At 40.4% G+C, this 19,027-nt stretch overlaps 1 protein-coding gene across 1 annotated transcript in view; it reads left to right on the top strand.

Annotated features, from left to right (window-relative positions):
• Window positions 1-19,027, top strand: part of robo3 (roundabout, axon guidance receptor, homolog 3 (Drosophila)) — a 234,745-nt gene that overhangs the window by 178,810 nt on the left and 36,908 nt on the right. The window contains exons 7-8 of the mRNA XM_084730686.1: window positions 10,024-10,148; window positions 16,181-16,352. Coding sequence (XP_084586812.1) covers window positions 10,024-10,148; window positions 16,181-16,352 — 297 coding nt within the window. The remainder of the gene's footprint in view (window positions 1-10,023; window positions 10,149-16,180; window positions 16,353-19,027) is intronic.

The following is a 19,027-nucleotide window of genomic DNA, read 5'->3' on the forward strand; positions in this document are numbered from 1 at the left end:
GCTGGTATCAAGGTAATGCCATTTTAAGATTCAGCACTTGCACTTTGAAACGAACAATACATTTTTTAAAGGCAAGGGCAAGGGCAACCGAATGAGATAGGTAGGTGTGGAGTGCCCAGTAACTGAAGTTGGGTTGGAAATGTTTCATTGAACACCTGAGAAATCACAAAAAACACAGCAAAAAGAGGAGAAAGTGAACATTTTTTTGTGGAAAACCTCGTCCGACTGGATGCATGTTAGATGTAGTGTAGTAGCAGCTCACATTACCTGGCCATGATTACAACAAATCAGCCTGTTCGTTTCACTCCTGCTGCAAGACAAGACCTCGGACTAAAATATCAAGCATGCTTGATAACGATCAGGACATCCTGTAGAGGGCTGAGGCCGAGGACGGCAATTAAACTGGGGCACGGCAATACTCTCGCAGTGGGCGAGGGTGGGGTGGGGGGGCACAAGGCTCCAAAGTGACCTCGCTGATGTGTCAATCCCAAAAAATCATCTGGTGTAATCGGTCATTTGCTTTCAAGCTTACCTTTTTTTTTTCGCTTTCTGGAGCTGAAGGGCAAGAAAGCAAAACTAAACAGAAACTGATGCTGTATTTGTTCTGTAATCCATTGGGACTTCTCACAAAAACTGGACTTGATGTTTATTCTCAGGCCTTTTTCAGACTGCAGGCAAATCTTTAAGCCAGACTGTCCAAGCTGATATTTGCAAGTGGTCAGATCGGATTTGTGTGTCCAGACATCACTTACCGATCTGCTTGGGTCGCTCAGTCCCTCCTGGAAGTTGCAATGATGCAATCCGAAATTCAACCAACCACTACGAATTCTGCACTATCTTCTTGTAATTTCCAACAATTGTAGCACAGTCGTAGTTGCTCACATACATGTCATGCATGTATGTCTCAGAGTACAACTGAACTTTTGTTTTTTTTTTTGTTTTTTTTTGTTATTTTGTTATGGATAATGAAAAGAACATGAGGTTGGACATTTCTTCTGAATTACAAGAAAAAAGAAGAAATCGTGAGGGATTTTGCAGTTTTCCTTTGCTTGTGCAATTTCATTGCAAAGACTACTTAAAAACATTGGAACATGCATCACAATTATTTATAAAAGCTGCCATGAAATCAGACACTTTAGACCACAACCCATTGGTAACTATGTTTTTGCTGACAATGCAGAAGCGTGAGAAACAGAGATCCATCATCTTGCTCCTCAAACCACCGCAATATCAAGTTATGTTGCTGTCCCCCCAGACAGAGGAGGCTGGTATATACTGTGACGTACTTCCCTCAGTCTCGATTTGATGTTGTCGTTGTGTGTCACATTGTGAGTGCTCTGACTGAGGCTCATTTGTACAAATCCAGTTGGAATCACATTTCAACCACCTCCAAATGCGGCTTGGATCCATTTTGCAAAAATCAGATTTGATGTGCTGATTTTCTGTCCAAACTTCCTAAAAATCAATCTGGACATGCCAAAAAAACTGATTTGGGCTGGCAGTCTGAACAAGACCTAAATGTGCAGCCAACCTTTGGGAATGAAACAGAGGCAGGGATTGAGAGGGGAAAAAAGAAGAACATTTGAAAGGGAAGAAAAACAACTGCAAGCAGTGCCACAAACTTTTGGTTGCTTCACATTTTGCATGCATAGACAGAAGGCAGAATGACTTTCCTTTTGAATTCATGCAATTAAATTTCTATGTCTGTCTTTACTCTATAGGCAGTGTTGACATCTTCGTATTGCCTGAGGGGGCATAAACATTATATAGGCAAAGAATTACAGTACTCCCTCTATAACTTATACTCAGTCAATTTAGAGCGGCTCCAGCCCTCCAGTTCATATATTGATGTTGGATAAATAGGCGGGAATTCGGGGCACAAAGGTCCAACTCCAAATTAAATAAAAGCACAAATGAATTATGGTCCAGCTATAATACATTGTGCCTTGGAAATAACCATCTACTCAATCATCACAATGGAAACAGCATCAGGAAAAAGCGGTGTGTGTATGTGTGCGAGAAAGAGAGGTTGTTATATGAAGGGATAAAGCTGGAGACTCATGCAGCAGCAGCAGCAGCAGCGTGAGAGTGTGTTTACTCAAGCGTGCTTGTGTGAAACACGCTGTCTGCATCAGCGTGGGACTGTGACAGCTGCCTGTCACATCCAGGCCCCTGAGGAACTCCTGCTGGGAGTGCGTGCGTGTATTTGCGTTCCCCCGTGTGTGATAGCTTCAGTATGTTGGTGCAAATCACACGTCAAGTGTGCAGATGGGGCGGGAGTGGGGTGGTGGGGGAGGTAAGACGCTTTGGTTGTAAGCACTTTGTCTGCCTTTTGCGATGTGATTGAGCAACACGCTGTTTTCATACAACAGCGGTGGAACAAATCGCGCACTCTGATCTGTCTTAGTGGGAGCGCAGTATGTGGTGAGCAGCTGAGCCGGTGGAAACACTTGTCTGCTTGATTTTGTTTATGAGGATCTTCCACTGAAGATGTCCCTTCCCAAACCCAACTAAAGCCGGGACCAGCAGCCCTATCACAAGAATGTCAATATCAGACGACTCCAATCCTGAATCACCTTTAATGCCAATGTTTTTGCCAACTATGTTATGGTATATAATTAAAGTTAGGGAAAATCAAGCCACTAAAACTTTTTTTTTTCTTTCATTTTAACATGTTAACTTTGATACAGGTGTGATATGAGAAGATTCACTTTAATTAAGGGAAGAAATGCAGCCACAAGGAACTCCAGGACCCCCAAATAATCCAGGACCCTACTATTACTTAGATGCACATGCATACATATGTACATACATACAAGCCAGAAAAATCTGCTATATTTGGCTGTTTTTTCTTGCGGCGTTATGTACCCTGGTGATCATATTTTCAAAGACATTTGTCTCTGTCATGGGTTTAAAGGGATACTTCACCCAAAAGTGAAAATTCAGTCATTACGTACTCACCCTCATGCCGATTGAAGTCACATTTATTTTTTAGTCCACAAAACACTGCTGGAGTTTCACAGGAAAACAGCGTTTGGTGACCATTTTTCAAATGTAAAACATAAAGTCTGGAGTAATCCAAGTCTCCTGAAGCCCCAACATGCTGTTCCCATGTCCATGCACACGGTCAGCACACGTATCCAGTTCAGACAGTGTGCACGCACACATGAATGTGGCTCCAAGCTAAGGATCTACAGTGAAGATTTAGGTTAAAAATATGGTGTAAATGTTGTCTTACGAGTCAACTTGTCAGGGCTTTAGGAGATTCTGCAACACTGTTTTCCTGTGTGACTCCAGCAGCGTTTTGTGCACTAAAAAATTAAACCTGACCTTCAGTGTGGATGAGGGTGAGTAGATACTGACTGAATCTTCATTTCTGGGTGAACTATCCCTTCAAGCAGCCTACAGACTCTGGCCCACATGGGCTCTTCAAGTTGCACAGAAAAAGTCTATCCAAAGTCAATTCAAACTCTGCTTTAGTACGGCCTGGTGGCACATGACATTTGTTCCTTAAGAGATCTAACTGTGGAGATTCTGGTTGTTCGAACCAACCTTCAAGGTTTTTCAGTACTGCCTTCCAAAAAGTCGGCACCATGGGACAGTCCCATAGAACATGGAGAAATGCTCCCGCTTCTTTGTTACATTTGCAACAGAGTAGTCCTGATTAATATAGTCATTTTTAACAGTTTCAGGGGTGTAAAATATCTACATACAATTTTATAATGGATAAACCTATTTCTTGCATCCCTTGTAGCGCAACCTACATTTGAGATCACCTCAAGTCTTAGTCTGACAGATTTTTGTTTGAATATTTGACATTTTCATATAAAATATTGAGGCAGAGTGTAGAGTATGAAGAGTATTTAGAAACTCATGAGTCTCTACTCTCTCCTTCCTCTTCCCTTTTCATGACAGAGGCAGACCTTATGCTGCTCCTCAGCTGTGAATACATCTTGAAGTCAATATTGCTATATGCCCATCCACCACCTTGATCTTCACACCTTTACTTTCTGCCTCGCTACATAACGGGCACACTACTTCCTGCATTAGCAATGAACCATAGCGCTGAATTGTGCGCTTCATGATTTATGGGCGAGTATGAACATGATTCCCACATACTGGGCTTGGATGAAACTACAGGATATTGTCCCTAAAATGACCCGATGCAACAGACATGGGGTGTCCTAATTGAAACTGAATGTTGGGCACAGAAATGGTGTCCTAGACTTTGGGTCTTGCCTTTTCTTGTTTAGTTTGATAATTTCTACAACCTGCTACATACAGTAGATGTTAATATAGTTCGACATATGTCTCTGGGCCAATCTGTCATAGAACTAGAGCTGCGATGATTAGTTGATAATTGATTTTGATAGTCAATTAATCATTTCAGTAATTTTTCAGGTAAAAATTCTTCTTAAATGTGTGTGTTTGCTACATTTCTTTGTCATTTATGGCAGTAAATTAAGAGTCTTTGGGGTTTGGAGTGTTGGTTAAACAAAAGAAGCATTTTGAAGATTTTTGTTGAGCATATTTTACTACTTTTTTGACATTTTATAGACTAAACAATTGATAAACTAATAATTAGCAGAAATGGAAGTAATCATTAGTTGCAGACCAACATAAAACCCTCTGTGGAATCATACATTTTGTGTGTGTCCTTCATAAAAGTTATTTTAACCCTCAACACCTATCCTTACCTTCCCCGTAACGGCTTAACTTTTAATGGCCAGTTCAAAAAAGGAAGGACTGGCTGTGCGTCTTCGCAGGATTGCTCTCATCTTAAAGAGAGCATTTGGCCGTCATCACACAGAAACAGGCACAAGCATTCAAAGAGACCAAGCACTTCACACTCAGTCCAGACTTTCCTCCTTCAGCCTGACAGTTCTTATCGTGAAAAGCTGTGGAAATTTAACTTGCAGTCCTTGTCTATTTTTGCCTCCCTCTTGGCATGTTAGCCTTGTTATGTGTTCTCCATCTCTGGCAATATCCAGCGTATGAAAGAAGTCTTCCGGCTTCTTTGAACTCCTATCTCAAGTGTTTCATTCTTTATTTAGACGTTCCCCAATTTACCTCCCTGACACTGCCTCCTGCAGTTATCAGTTTATGTGCCATCATTTTCGCAGACCCGGTTATACATTTCAGAAAATTGGAAAATTAAGGTGCCATGGTGTTTTATAAGCAGACACAACAGTTTGTCTTTTTTTTAAAGGGTACTTAAAATAACAAAAGCTGTCACACCTAAGAGCCAGCATTCCAGAATACCAAATTACTGTACAAGCGAGGTGCTGCGCAAATAGCTTCCATGACATGCAGGCATTGTTTGCTGATTTTTGTCATGTATATTTCAGCTGCTCTGTTACAATCCATCTCCCTGTTTCCATCCCATGCGAGGATGCTAATGTTTCTCCCTGCCCTAAATCTAAAGCTCAGTGTCGCGCCGAGTGCACCCATTATTGCTAATTATTTATTACAGCCTCAGGCAATGTGCCGGCTTGCCTCCTCAAATCAAACATTGTTATTCTCCAGACAGGGCTGTGTAGCGCACCAAAAACGGCATTTTAATAGCCTGAATATTCCTAGCTGTCACTGAATTTGGGTCAAAGTTATGGCGTGTCAGGCGCGAGGGGAAAATGTTCAGGTGTTGACAAGTTTTTGTCAAATGGCCTGCTTAGCGCCGTGTTCTGACATGGTGTCTTTTCTGTTGTGTTCGTCACATCTGTATGTGCACAAGCCTGGAGTTGCATTACATAAGAAGTGGGTATTACACTGCATTTCTTTAATATTTCAGCCCTTGCATCAGTCTTGACAGGAAGCTTGTCCTCAAGGTGGCTGGGAAGTGAAAGTAGGGGCTCAGTGTCACTGTCCCATATTTCACTCTGCGGTTCACATCCCAAATACCGGGAGCATGTTTGGGCTTTGACCTTTAGTGTTAGTGGGGGGGGGGCTGCATGTTTGATCCCAGGACATGACCCTGTCTGCCTCGACCAGAGTTCCCTCAGCTGTGATTTATCCTGCGGCCAACACATGGGCGCCCTCCTGCTGTGGGAAGGGGCCCGTGGTGAGAGCAGTCTTTAGGATAGCAAAGGGCAAGGTAATTCCCAAGGTGGGGCAATAAAATGTGTATGCAGGGCATGAAATTAAGCTTGCACACTCATCTGAGGTGAGCGATTACAGGGAGCAGGCAAGTCACAAAGAGGCTGGCTAGAAATTTGGCAGTCAGTGATACACAATCTAGACATTTCATCGTCAGAGAAAGTTTCAGTTCTTCATCTGCTTTAAGTGCTGGCCTGTTTTTCTGGCTCAGCCCACCAACTTGTCTCTGTTTATCTTGGTTTATAAGCTGTTTTCTCCTCGTTTCAGTGCTCAATCGAACTCTAACCCTCTCATAAAAACGAAAGAGAAATTGGCCTCCCTTGAGGTAACTAATGTCAGCAAGCGTTTCTCAAAGTTTAATTGCTTTGGGTTGACAAACTGAAGCAAAGTTATGTTGTGTTTGAAACAGACAAGCTAAAAGCAAAAGACTATGAGAGGCAGCGTCTGTCAGTCACAGAGCTGCAACCATACAGTGTTTGACATTAACCATGGCCTGATGGCTCGTGGCCACAAAAGGTTACTCCGTGGCCACCAAAGATTCCATGAAGTTTTATTCCCCAGACTGGGAGCCTTCTCCAACATAACCTTACAGTTACACAAACATCCCGCCTTTTCATTCAATGTTCTACAAAAACAGTGAACAGCACTCGTCAAGGGCTAGCTACCTCTGCGTGGAGCTACTGAAGTATGGTTTTACTAAGTTGCTAACACAAGACTGAGAGAAGAACTGGACACACAAAAGGTAGACTATGAAAAAACTAAATGGGAATTTCATTATCATCAGAAACAATGACATCACAATTCATGAGAAAAATGGACAATAGGGTGTGTTAAGTTGTGTCAAATTGCTTTTTCTGTATTTGTTACTACATAAGTTTACATTTGGGCCACCAAAATTGTACTTTGGCCACCAGATTTAGGGGCTTAGTGACCTGTGGGTCATCCCTGCCGTAGCTGTTTGTTCTGTCACTCAGTATTAGGACTGCATGATTCTTACTAAAATGCGAATTACGATTTTCATCCCCAGAAGCTGGGATCATGATTCTCTGACACAATGCTTATTTTTCACAACAAAACCATTTATTGCAGACGCTCAAGTAAAAAAAGACACACATTTGAGATGCTTGCTGTCTAGACAGGGATTTAAACGAGGACATAAACATATATCAAAGCTTGCCTTAAACTCAAAAGTTTCTTTTAACAAAAAAATACTTTGAGCCTCTTTTCTTCGCTTACCTTAGACATCAAAGTCATTAACTTATATGCTGCTGAACATAAAAAATAGCTTGAAGATGAACTGTGTAACATCACTGAGGTGGTCTTGCAGCTTTGATTTTGTGATGCAGTTTGTTTGTTCTATAGGAGCGAGTGAATCGTCATCATTTAGAAATGAGATCACTTTTGAGATAGCGATTTTTTTCATGATTAATCATGCAGCCCTTGTAAGTGCTTTTTCATTACTGCATTGCAAATTGCAAACGTGTAGACAAGGCAGATTATTGCGTGTTTACATCAACAAGCAGATATTGAAAGGAAGGCACACAACCACATTGCATATTGTGTGTAAGAAACCCCCCGGAGTGGAAGAAAAGTTGCCCTTTAATTCTTTCACTTTCGCTGCGACTCTTTGGCGTTTTATCTGTTTGTCTTTCTATTCTTTAGGAAGGTTCTCCACCTCCCTGCCTTTCTCTTTCTCCGGGTTTCTCTCAATGCTAATTGAGACAGAGAATGAAAGAGGAGCAGGAGATCAGGTGGGAAGATGAGAAATCAATTAGGACTGGTGGAGGGCATCATTATGCATTCACACCCCCCTCTGTGCAGGAAGGCCTGTCACTTGCTACAGAATCAATAGAAATCAAAGAGGTGTGTGTCTCTTTCTGCATGTGTGCATATGTGTGTGTGTGTGTGTGTGAAGACACAAATACAGACTTCCTCTCCTGCCCTCCATCAAAGACATCTGATTAGCCTGGTGTGCCTGGGATCAGAAAGGTGACCCACAAACCTGAATTTCAGCTCCTGTGGGTTCTGGGTCGACTTTCTTGATAGGCTCTACATCCAAGCGTAGGAGATTGATTATCATGGCCTATAGCTTAACCAATAAGCAACTGTATAGCAGCCTTCATCAATCAAAGCCAAAGAAATCAAGGTCACAGAGGATCTATTTCGTATCCTCATTCAGGAACCCCTTTACACGATCCTGTTTGCATCTGCAGGCCTGTGAAAATGAGTGAAATTAGTCTGATAATGGCTTTTTCGCTCACAAGGAAACAACAAGACACAGCCATTATGTTGTTCTTTGTGTTTACTGTTGCGTGACTCAGATAAATGGAAGGATTGGGTGCAACGATGGCACACAGAAGTGGAAGAGGAGGCTGAAAACGTCTGAGTTTTTTTTTTTTCTTACTTATTTCTGTTTTAGTACATATTGGCTTGCTACAATTAGCAAATTAAGCTTCTGGTTCACTGGCTTTGTTCCTACATTGCAGCTGTCTCTCTGTCATTCAGCAACCTTGTTGTTAACTTTATTTAACATTTACATTTACTCACTCTAATACTGATGCTAGTTGTAGCCAGCAGCTGCTAGACTGTGCAAAGCAACAATAGATGTGTGTTCTGAGTTTGTCACATCACAGAAACATGTTATTAACCACCCAGAAAAGTGCAAATTATTAAAAAACAAATCATGAAAAAATGAGCAGTTTTTCTGCTCTGAAACGCTGGGGCCGTATCCTCCCCTCTGTCTCAGTGAAAACGACCTGAAACATGGACGCTGCGTCCAGCAGCTTTATTTGGACATGTTCAAACATGTTTGAGCCACCAGAGGATGGTGACAGAAAGGTGTTTTTTTTTTCTTCAGTTTCATAAAGAGTAATTAGTTGCTAACCTTGACTGAATGTTTGGACATAATGGATAGTTAACTGAGGGTTGAAAGCAAATAGCAGCTGATGATAGAATAACAGCTGGGTGATTTATCAGGAGTTATCAGCTGTCACAAGGCAGCCGACTTACGTTCTCAACAATGAACTCTGTTCATTAACTGCGCTAATTGAAAAATGTTCAGTCACAAAGTCCTCTTGACTTTGTTGCCTCTACATCAGAAACCCTTCAATAGTCATACTTTGTTTTAAAGTTTGTTCCACTTTGGCCTTCAGTGAAGTGTTTTCAACTTTACAGTGTTTCTCTGGCAGTCAGATAAACAGTGATACCCTGTGGTCTGCAGGTGAGAACTGCTGGCTGTTAGTAGGTGGCAGCACAGATTAGTGTAACACTTTATATTAAGGTGCATGAGTTAATAGGTAATAAGGCCTATGATGCTTATTAAAATTAATATGTGTTAATAAGACTCGATATATGTTAATAATAGCACAACTAATATGTTCATTGTTAGAATATAAGACATTTTTAAGCACTCGTTAAGAGTTTCTAGATTGCTTCAGAATGTTAATAAAAGCCTTATGACTTTTTAATAATAGGATTACAAACACATTTAATTATTTAACTATTATGTAATTTGTTGTTGGTTATTAAGTGTCAGTGTTAATAAGCATGTAATAAGACACTTATTGACTAATGCTTTTTGCAGTCACCTGCAAGTGTTACTGAGATTTGTTGTGTTTTATGCTTACTCTCAGTCAGTACAGTTTTGTGTACATGTGACTGTGTGTGTCTGGCTGTGTGTGTACATGTGTGTCCATGAGAGATGAAAAGACAGGGAGAGCCTGAGTGTGATAGAGTTGTCAGTTATGAGTTGTTGTCATCACTGGTGGCCTGTCACGGCTTAATGCACTCAATGCCACTGCTGGAACATTCTCACTGTATTAAGCCCACGCAACACACATCAGCCATACACACACACACAAAGAATGACACAGAGATATCATTTATATTGTGCCACGATAACCATTTTTCTCTCTGTCCTCTGTGTTGCAGTGCCCCCTCAGATCGTGGTTCGGCCGCGGGACCAGATCACAGCACCTGGTCGCACCGTAACCTTCCTCTGCGGCACCAAAGGAAACCCTCCGCCTGCCGTCTTTTGGCAAAAGGAAGGCAGCCAGGTAAGAAAGATCCTGTGACATGTGTCAAAGTCAGCTGTGAGACTCCTTCTATTTCATAGAGGGTGACACCGCTTCTGCCCTCTGAGGCATCCATCAGGGTTTCACGGTCAATTTGTGTCTGACAGTGGGTGTACTGGAGAATGGCTTTTGAGTGGCAGGGAGAGGCTTTGGTTAACAGAGCTCCCACTGGTGATAGAAGTTCCTGTGCCATCACATAAAAGGAAGTTGGAATAGTGAAGCCTCTGTGAATCAGGCAAATGGGCCACATTTGTACTGTACATATCCAAATATATTGTACAGCTTTTAATTTGGTGGCTGTCAGTTGTTTCCAGTTTTATTTTTTCACAGTGCATTTAAGATAATACCAGGTCATCTGGGCAAGCAGCTTATTGTGAGCCATATTAATGTTTATTGTTAAGCAGAGACCAATAGTGGCCTTAGTAATTATGAGGGAGCAGCATTAAGAGGGAGAAAGTCTGCGTACGATGGATGTGGATTAGATGGAGGGGTCAAACAAACACAGGACAGGGTTTGTGTTTCATGTAAAACCAAAAGTTAAATTTGACTTATTTTAAGTTTTAACTAATGTAATACAATGCACGTACTTATTTCACCCAAAAACACGATAGTCTTAAATTTAACCACCTAATCTTTGTGTCTAAACCTAAACAAACTGCAACTGTTTCACAGCATGTACTGTGTGTTTACATCACATCAAGTGACTTTCATAACACTTTTAACCCAAACTATGATCTTTTCCTAAACCTAACCAACTATTTTAGTGCCTAAACTTTACCAAACTGCGATTGATTCGCAAGGGTAACCATATGTTTAACTTGACATGACATACATAAAATAACTGGGGTACGTGATCATTACTTCAGTCTTATATGCTGTTGAAGGACTCATTGCGCTGGCAATCAGCCTATTCTGTCTGTTAGATGTGATGATGATGATGCTGTGTAATATAGGGATACTGACACATCTTCAATAGTCAGAATCTTCATATAAAAAGTTTGACATCTTAGAAAAATTGTCCATCACATTTGTGTTTGTCCACAAAGCATGATCAATGTAAAGACAGAGTCCGTCTCTCCTGGTCTTGCCGTCTTGCGCTCTGTCAGCTTGGTCTCTGTACGTTGTGGGCACAACAATCTCTTATTTCCTGTTGCTTGGCCAGCCTGAGTCACATTTTGTCCATTTAATTTTTTTTGGCCGGACATTTCCCAGAAGCAGTCATAAGTCCAAGTTGGTCCACCAAGCCACGGCAGTCCTTGGGCCCGCTGATCTGCTTGGGTTGTAGAAAAATGTTGTGTTCATTTTTGATCGTCTCAAGGTCTGCTGCTCTTTAATCCAAACCCCACACTTACTTATTCCAGCTGCAGCATCTGCATGCACCTCTGGTGCCAACGTAGATGAGTTAGATGCTCGGTGAAACATGTTTTGAATGTGGGGCTTTGGCGCCTGGTGTAAAAACAGTTTTCCAAATGAGGCTTGCCTTGGAAGTTATTCTAAGCCCAGGGAGCGATGTACAAAAAAATGCAGTTCACAGAAAGTTCACATCTATCTTGAAAATTTAAAATGATCGATCCAGAGGCTGTTGTGTCTCTTGTTTGCTGCAGTTTGTGGTAAACAACCACATCTGAAATCTGCCACGTCCAGGTCAACATGAGCAGCACAGCATGAAAGATGAAGACCACAGTGTTCATGTAGAAAGGAAAAAAGGCCAAGGCTGGTCAGCAAAACATGTAAACCCGGGTCAACCTTTGCTACAGAGTAAGGCATACCATCATCCATCTTAAAACGTTTGACATTCCCATATTTGAGCCATTGTACAGAATTTGTTTTAGATAGATGTATGTAAATTGTACAACATCCAAGATCCAGACAGTTTCTGAATATTTTCCTCTCTCCAAAACGCAATGATAAATATCATAATAAGAAGGCATAGATTGTCTTTTTAAAATTTTTACATCTACAATGAGATTTTTAAGTTTTGACTTAAATAAATATAAAAAAATATATATTATTTGAACAAAATTTTTAAGTGTAATTTTTTGAGATTTATTGTATTTTGAATCTAATTTTTCTTTGTAAAAGTTAAGGATGTATTAGTTTTGATATACATTGAACCAAACATTAAAATAACATCTTAGTTGATTATTTAATGTATTTTATTTTTCACAAAACATCCCATGCTTCAGTAGTGACAAATTTAGTGTTATCATTCAGCTGGTATTCAAATAATATCACATGACAGAGTTTTAAATGACATGGAGTTTATATACTTTTGATTGACAACACTGGGCTAAAATTTTGTTTACTTCTGTCAAATACAGGACTAAGTGTTACTTTGTCACGACCAAAACAATGATGCCATAACTGAAACATCATTACATGTCAGTAGTGACAATTGCAGAAGTGTTATATTTCAGCTGGTATGTGTTTAATGATATGGAGGTTGCAAGAATACTTCTGGATTGCATAATTGGGCTAAAAATGTTTTTACCCCCCCCCCCCCTTTTGTCACAACTGAAACATCATCATCATAGCTAGCACAGAACTGAACAGCTGTCTCACATAAAAACTTAAGTTTTACTGGAATGACAACCAAAAAAAGTTTCCGTAATTGCAGAAAACAGGAGCACTGTAGTCACGTAGAAACTTTTCAAACATTTACTTCAAGGTAATGGTATCTTTCTCCACGGCATACAGCTATGAGACAGAGGGACACAGATGTACTTCCTCATCAGAAATGTAGGGGTGTGGCCCTTCGCCCATGGACTCAAGGGCCTTCACACGATAAGAAATTTGTCCTGGAGTTCAAATAATTTGAACTTAGAGTGCAGTGGTCAGCATCAGATCCCATCACGCCAAGGGTAGCAGTGCCGTTTAGTTGGGCGCCATCGCTCTCTCCATAGGAAAACAATGGGACAGCCAGCGTAAAGTGTTTTTACTGCTGATCATGTGTTGGTGTCCTCACATGAACACTGTTTCGGTAAAGATGTGAAAATGCGGGGCAACATGTTTTACATAAAGATTCATGATTTATAAAGAAAATACAAGATGACCCTAGGTTTTTTGACTTAAGTTTCAAAAATATCACAAAGATCTTTTAGAAAACAACAATGGAAAAATTGGGATCAGAACAGCCAACTCCTGATTCAAAGTACCCAACAAAAGATGATTTCATAAATATATTAAGAATACTGCTATCTCAAATGTTATTTTTAATACAGTAGTTAATCTGAGGAGCTTAGAGAACATCTAGGATTTGCACATTTATGTATTTTAAATTTGGTTTTTGGTTGTAGGACAGCAGTTTGCATCAGTTCAGTAGAATTATCAGAATCAAACAAGAGCCCTGAAGCTGAGTTCTTCTAATGTTCTTCTGCTAGTTTAAACTCTTTAAATGCCACTATGATGTAAAGAGAGCCAGCATCTCTTCTTACTGTCATCTTCTTGACTGTCATCCTTTGCTTTTTCCACTATGCTCTACTTTGGTACCAGGGTGACTCACACCCGCACACAACCACACATTCACACACACCTCATTTTCCCATCATACCAAACTGGGTATTATTCTCCAAAGCGTGAGTCTGCACAGACCTGCGTGCCTTCAGAAGTGCCTGCGTATGTGGGTTTTTGTGCATGCGCAAGTATGTGTGTGCGAGAAAAAAGGCGAGCGTATAATAAGCAATGCAGTCGGGTTGGAATGCGCTGAAAGGCCTGATGGGAGTGCGTGGGTGCCTCCAGCATGGCTCCCAGGTACAGATTAGAAGGGGAAGAGTGAGATTGGAGGAGGCCTGGAGAATGTGTGTGTGTGGGAGAGGGAGAACAAGAGTGGAGGGGAGATAAAGAGGAGAACGCACGGAGGAAGACGGGAAGGAGGAGGAGGACGACGAGAGGAAGTATGTGGGTAGCATGTTGTGAGTAATGGCTGTCTTTCTGTGAAATACCCAGGAAATATACAGTTATCTCAGACTGACAAATGAGACGGGAAAGTAGAGATGATCAGGGAGGAAAGTTGTGGAAAAACACTTTGTATTGCATTAGAAAGTGAAAGCTATTATATTTGCACTAGCCTGGCTGTGAATTGCTCTTGGCTATAGATAAACAGTTATGTGTGTATATATATCACTGGTAATAGTTAATGCTGCTGAAGTTTCCATGAACAATAACATCCAACAGTTTGATTTCAGCTATACAGCTCTGTGCTTTATGGAGGTCCATTTTAACCAGTGTGATGAAAACAAAAGATCCTGTCAGTCATTAGAATGAGAAATCTTCTGGAAACAATGTAACTCAAAATAAACTGACTTAGTATCACATGACTCAGATACTGTGTCATTATTTTAAGAAATTTTTTCATTATTTTGTGATGCTAAGTCATTATTTTGAAAATACTAAGTCCTTAATTTGAGATACTAAATCATTACTTTGAGAAATGTATCATAAGTTTGAAATACTCAGTCATTATTTTGAGATATTAAGTCAATAATTTGCTAATTTTTCATTATTTTGAGATAAATAAGTAATTAATTTTGACAGTTTCTCATTATTTTGAAATACTAAGTCATGATTTTGAGAAAGGTTCTCATAAGTTTGAGATATAAAGTCATTATCTTGAAAGGGTTTTACACTGGTGTAAATGGGTCTTCACAGTGGTTGGACAAGGTATCAGCCCCACTTTAAGTTCCACTAAGCAAACACTAACAGCTCAGAGTGTGATTATGATGTAGATGTAATGAAAGAGATTGGTCACAGGCACCATTTGTTTTCTTGATTTTTTTTGTCCTGCTGCATAATGAAAATGAGTTTTTAACTACAATCATTTGTTGCAGTGTTGTGTAATATAGATGTCTCGCCTTTAAATGAAAAACCACTGTTTGCATCTGTTCATCCTCTCTGCTGCTGGTCCTCCATCAGTCCCTCATCATCATGCCTCTTTTTCATGTGCTTGATTTTCTTTTCCCTGTTACTCCGTTTCATGTGTTTGTTTTTGTAATTTTCTTACGTGCTATCTAGTGCGCCAGAAAAAGCATTAGCATGTTCCAATAGATAGTATGTCAAATGAGGTATGCCAATAGGAATGGAGAGTTTCTCCTTGGTCTTTAGAGGGTCTGCAGAAGAGCAGGGTGTTGCACACTGCACAGATTGTAAGGCCCCCTGAGGCAAATTGTGATTTGTGATTTTTGGCTATATACTGTAAATAAAATTTGATTTGATTTTGATTTGATCTGAAGAAAATGCCAGGATGTCCTACTGCATCTGGTTGCATTTGGCAGCAAGCAAGCCAGCATTCTTTGCTGGCTATTCTCACCCAGAATATCCTGAATTTACATCAGATTTTGAGTAAGAGGGTCAAAGTTTAAAGCATAGTGTTAATATGAAGTAGCATGTCCCTGTTCTATGCACATACATGCTGAAGTACATACCTCTTAAGGGCAGCTGAAGTATGTACTATAATAAAAAAAGAAAAGTATGCATTCAAACTTTCAGATTCTTTTACAAAGTGCCAGGTTGACCTAAGGTCTGTCTTTTGAATTACATCTGCCTTTTCACGGTCATTCACTGCTCTCACTTTTTCTCTTTACACAAACTGTCCTCCATGTCATCTGAGTCTTTATTTTCAAATAATCCAAATCATCCATTTTGTCAAATTGAATATGTCATTACAAGCCTCATACTATGAACCTTCAGGAGAGCTACATTTGTAGAGTGTGTATGGCTGCAAAATTCAAACTCTGAATGAAGTGCAAAGTGTCACAGCTTCTGTTTGACATTGGCATAACTTCTTTTGTGTTCTGGCATGAGGGTTTCAAGATATATTCGTTCAGTATCAGCCTATTGAGTGAAAGCACAAAAAAATGTGTGTGCAGTGGAATGAACAATGAATTCCTGACTCTACGCCAAATTTATCTCAGTTACAAAAAGAATCCAGTAATGTATATTGAGGTATGGAATGAGTAAATGACCCTGAAGCAGCTCGATGAAAAAGGACTCATCCACATGATGTTTCTCTTCTCCAGATCTTGCTGTTCCCCATCCAGGAGCCGTCACAGTCGGGTCGCTTCTCCGTGTCGCTGAGCGGCGAGCTGACCATCGCCGACGTCCAAGTGGAAGACTCAGGCTACTACATCTGCCAGGCCATCAGCGTGGCCGGCAGCATCCTCACTAAAGCTCTGCTAGAAGTGGAGAGTGGTGAGTGAAAACACACACACACACACACACACACACACACACACACACACACACACACACACACACACACACACACACACACACACACAGTCACCTGTGACTGAAAGGGCAATAAAGATAAAGTAATTGTTAGCTACAATATTTATGGAGAGTAAAAACCTACTTGACTGTTTTAATATTTTCTCTCTGTTTGTGGCTCATAAAACACAGTGTTGTTGTCACTTGGCCTCTGGCTTCCACTCTTAAAACTCTCACATCTGTTATATACTTTATAGCTTTTGCTGAATTCAGAGTTTGCTCCAAATACAGAACTTTATTTAACCAGGAGAAGTGTCTCACTGATACCTCTTTTCCACCTCTTTTCCACCAGCGTGGAACGGGTTTGGTTCACGTTCATGTATCTCATTTTGAACCAATGGAGGATGGATGATGATGGAGGATTTCAACCAAAGATAAAATGTTTTAAAACATGAAAAGTTGGTTCCCAGCTGGAAGTGCAAACCACGATGACATCAGTGGGTGCCTCATATTCTAGAGTTTGTTTAGTGCTCTCTTTAATCAAGCTATAAGATTTAATCAGCAACATTTAATCCGTAGCAGTAATAGCAATTGTAGATATCAACAATTGCTTTTTGACTAGATAGAATTCCAAGCCAAGAATCTCCTTTACAGGAGTGTCCTGGTTGAGACAGCAATGACACCATAAATCTTTATATTGATTGAAGGCACCCTGTAAAATACCCTTTAAACAAGTAATTTAATCACAAATTCCATTATAAAATGCTTAAAATGGCATCTTTGAACTGTGTGTACTGTTATTACTGAGCTAAATGACACCCCTTTTTGCTCTGTGCTCCTATAACAGTTGAGCAAGCTTGGTACCAGGTGGAACACCTGTTTCCTGTTTCCTCTACTCTATTATGCGCAAGGCCAAATGTTTGGTTAACATTAGCTAGCAGATGTTACTAGCTAGCTCACTATTGATATAGATTAATTTGCTAGTTAGCTAGCAAGAATTTTGTTAACATTAGTTATCAAATGTAACCAGCTAGCTAAAGAAAGATGTAGATTAGCTAGCTAGCTAGTTATCTAGCATTTTGCTAACATTAGCTAAGATGTTAAGAGTTAGTATACATGTCAGCTTTACAGGTTCCTCAGCAGCATCGTTTCACCATCCTCCACCATGTTTTTCTTTTCAACATAGACTAGCTTAGCATGTAGCATATCAAAGTACAGGAAACAGGAAAGGAGAAACTTGACAGAGGCACTAAGGTTGCACAACTGTTATTGGAGCACAGAGCAAAAAGGAGCAACACTTAGTGAGGGTCACTTGAAAAATATTATGAGCATGTGGCCCTTTTAGAAGTTAAAGGAACAACTGTGAAACTTTCCAATTAACTGGATGCAGTAAAGAGAACAAAGGGACAAAAAAATACACGATGCATGTGTTTGAAGCTTGAAGAAGAAAAATACATTCCCAATCCGAACAACAACAGCAGCAGCACCTTCTCTGCTAATCTTTAAACTTCACATTTTCAGCATAATTGATTAATCATTTCTCATAACCTGCTGATTTAACCTCCCTCCCCTCCCCCCCACGCCGTTTTAAATCAGAAAACCCTTCAAATCCGCCTCAAATTAAAATATTCTTCCTCCAAATGAGCAAACAGCAGGAGTCCTTATCTGATGTAATCAAAAGAGACAACTGGTGATCGTTCTATGCAAATAACCCTGCTGCAACATATGCTCCCCTCGCTGCATCCCTCCCATCCAGGGAGTAAACAAGGCTTTTGTTCAGCTCTAACTACACTAACTCCTGTGTTGACTTTTCACATATTCAGTTAGCTTCAGTTAGCTGATGATATCAGAGCTGTCTCCAGCACAGAATACTAATCAGGGTGTGCTCCACGTCTGTAGGCAAATGTCAAACGGTAGGAGGTGAGTGAAAATGTTCTATTTTCGCTCAGTCACCGCGTGGCGAGGGCTTTGTGGTCGCCAGTTGCCATTTGTATGGAAGAGAAGAAAAGAAAAGCTGGGACTTTGAGTCACAAACAGGCGTCCGTTTCTTTCCATAAGCATTTATGAGTGTGAGACTTCTCAAAACTAAGCATAACTCTAGTGGACAACACTCCCACCAGAGTATTTACATAAAGACTGACCATACAGACGTGGCATGCAGGCGTATATCTCCATGAGTTTGTCTGTGATGAGGCTGAGGGCTGCACATCAAACAGGGATGTGCACATGTGTGTGAAAAGTTTTCCTCTGATGTGAAGCCCAGCGCTGCAGCTGACGAAAACAAAGCGCACGAGAGCTATTCATTCTTTTTTTTTTTTTCTTTTTTTCAAGCTAATAAAAGAAGCCATAAAATAGTTTCACAGTTAACTTTCACAAGTGCTGAGCAAAGTTTAGTGCAAATTCACCGTCAGTATTTTGGACCCAACCCACTGTCCTCAATCTGCGTACCAGTAACACAACTGTAGACTGTGAAATTGTGTGCCACAGACCAGTTCTGTGTGCAGGTGATACGCCAAAAAAACAAAAAACAAGAAAAACAAGTGATGTGGTAGAAAGAGCAACAGTCAGTGTATGGAGGAGCTTTTAGGTAATGTAACATAATGGAACAGAACAGACAATTTGATCTAAGCCATGATATTTTCTGACTTATTTAGAGT

The sequence above is a fragment of the Lutjanus erythropterus genome, chromosome 11, assembly GCF_056507025.1.
Source record: "Lutjanus erythropterus isolate fLutEry1 chromosome 11, fLutEry1.hap2, whole genome shotgun sequence".
Lineage (NCBI taxonomy): Eukaryota > Metazoa > Chordata > Actinopteri > Lutjaniformes > Lutjanidae > Lutjanus > Lutjanus erythropterus.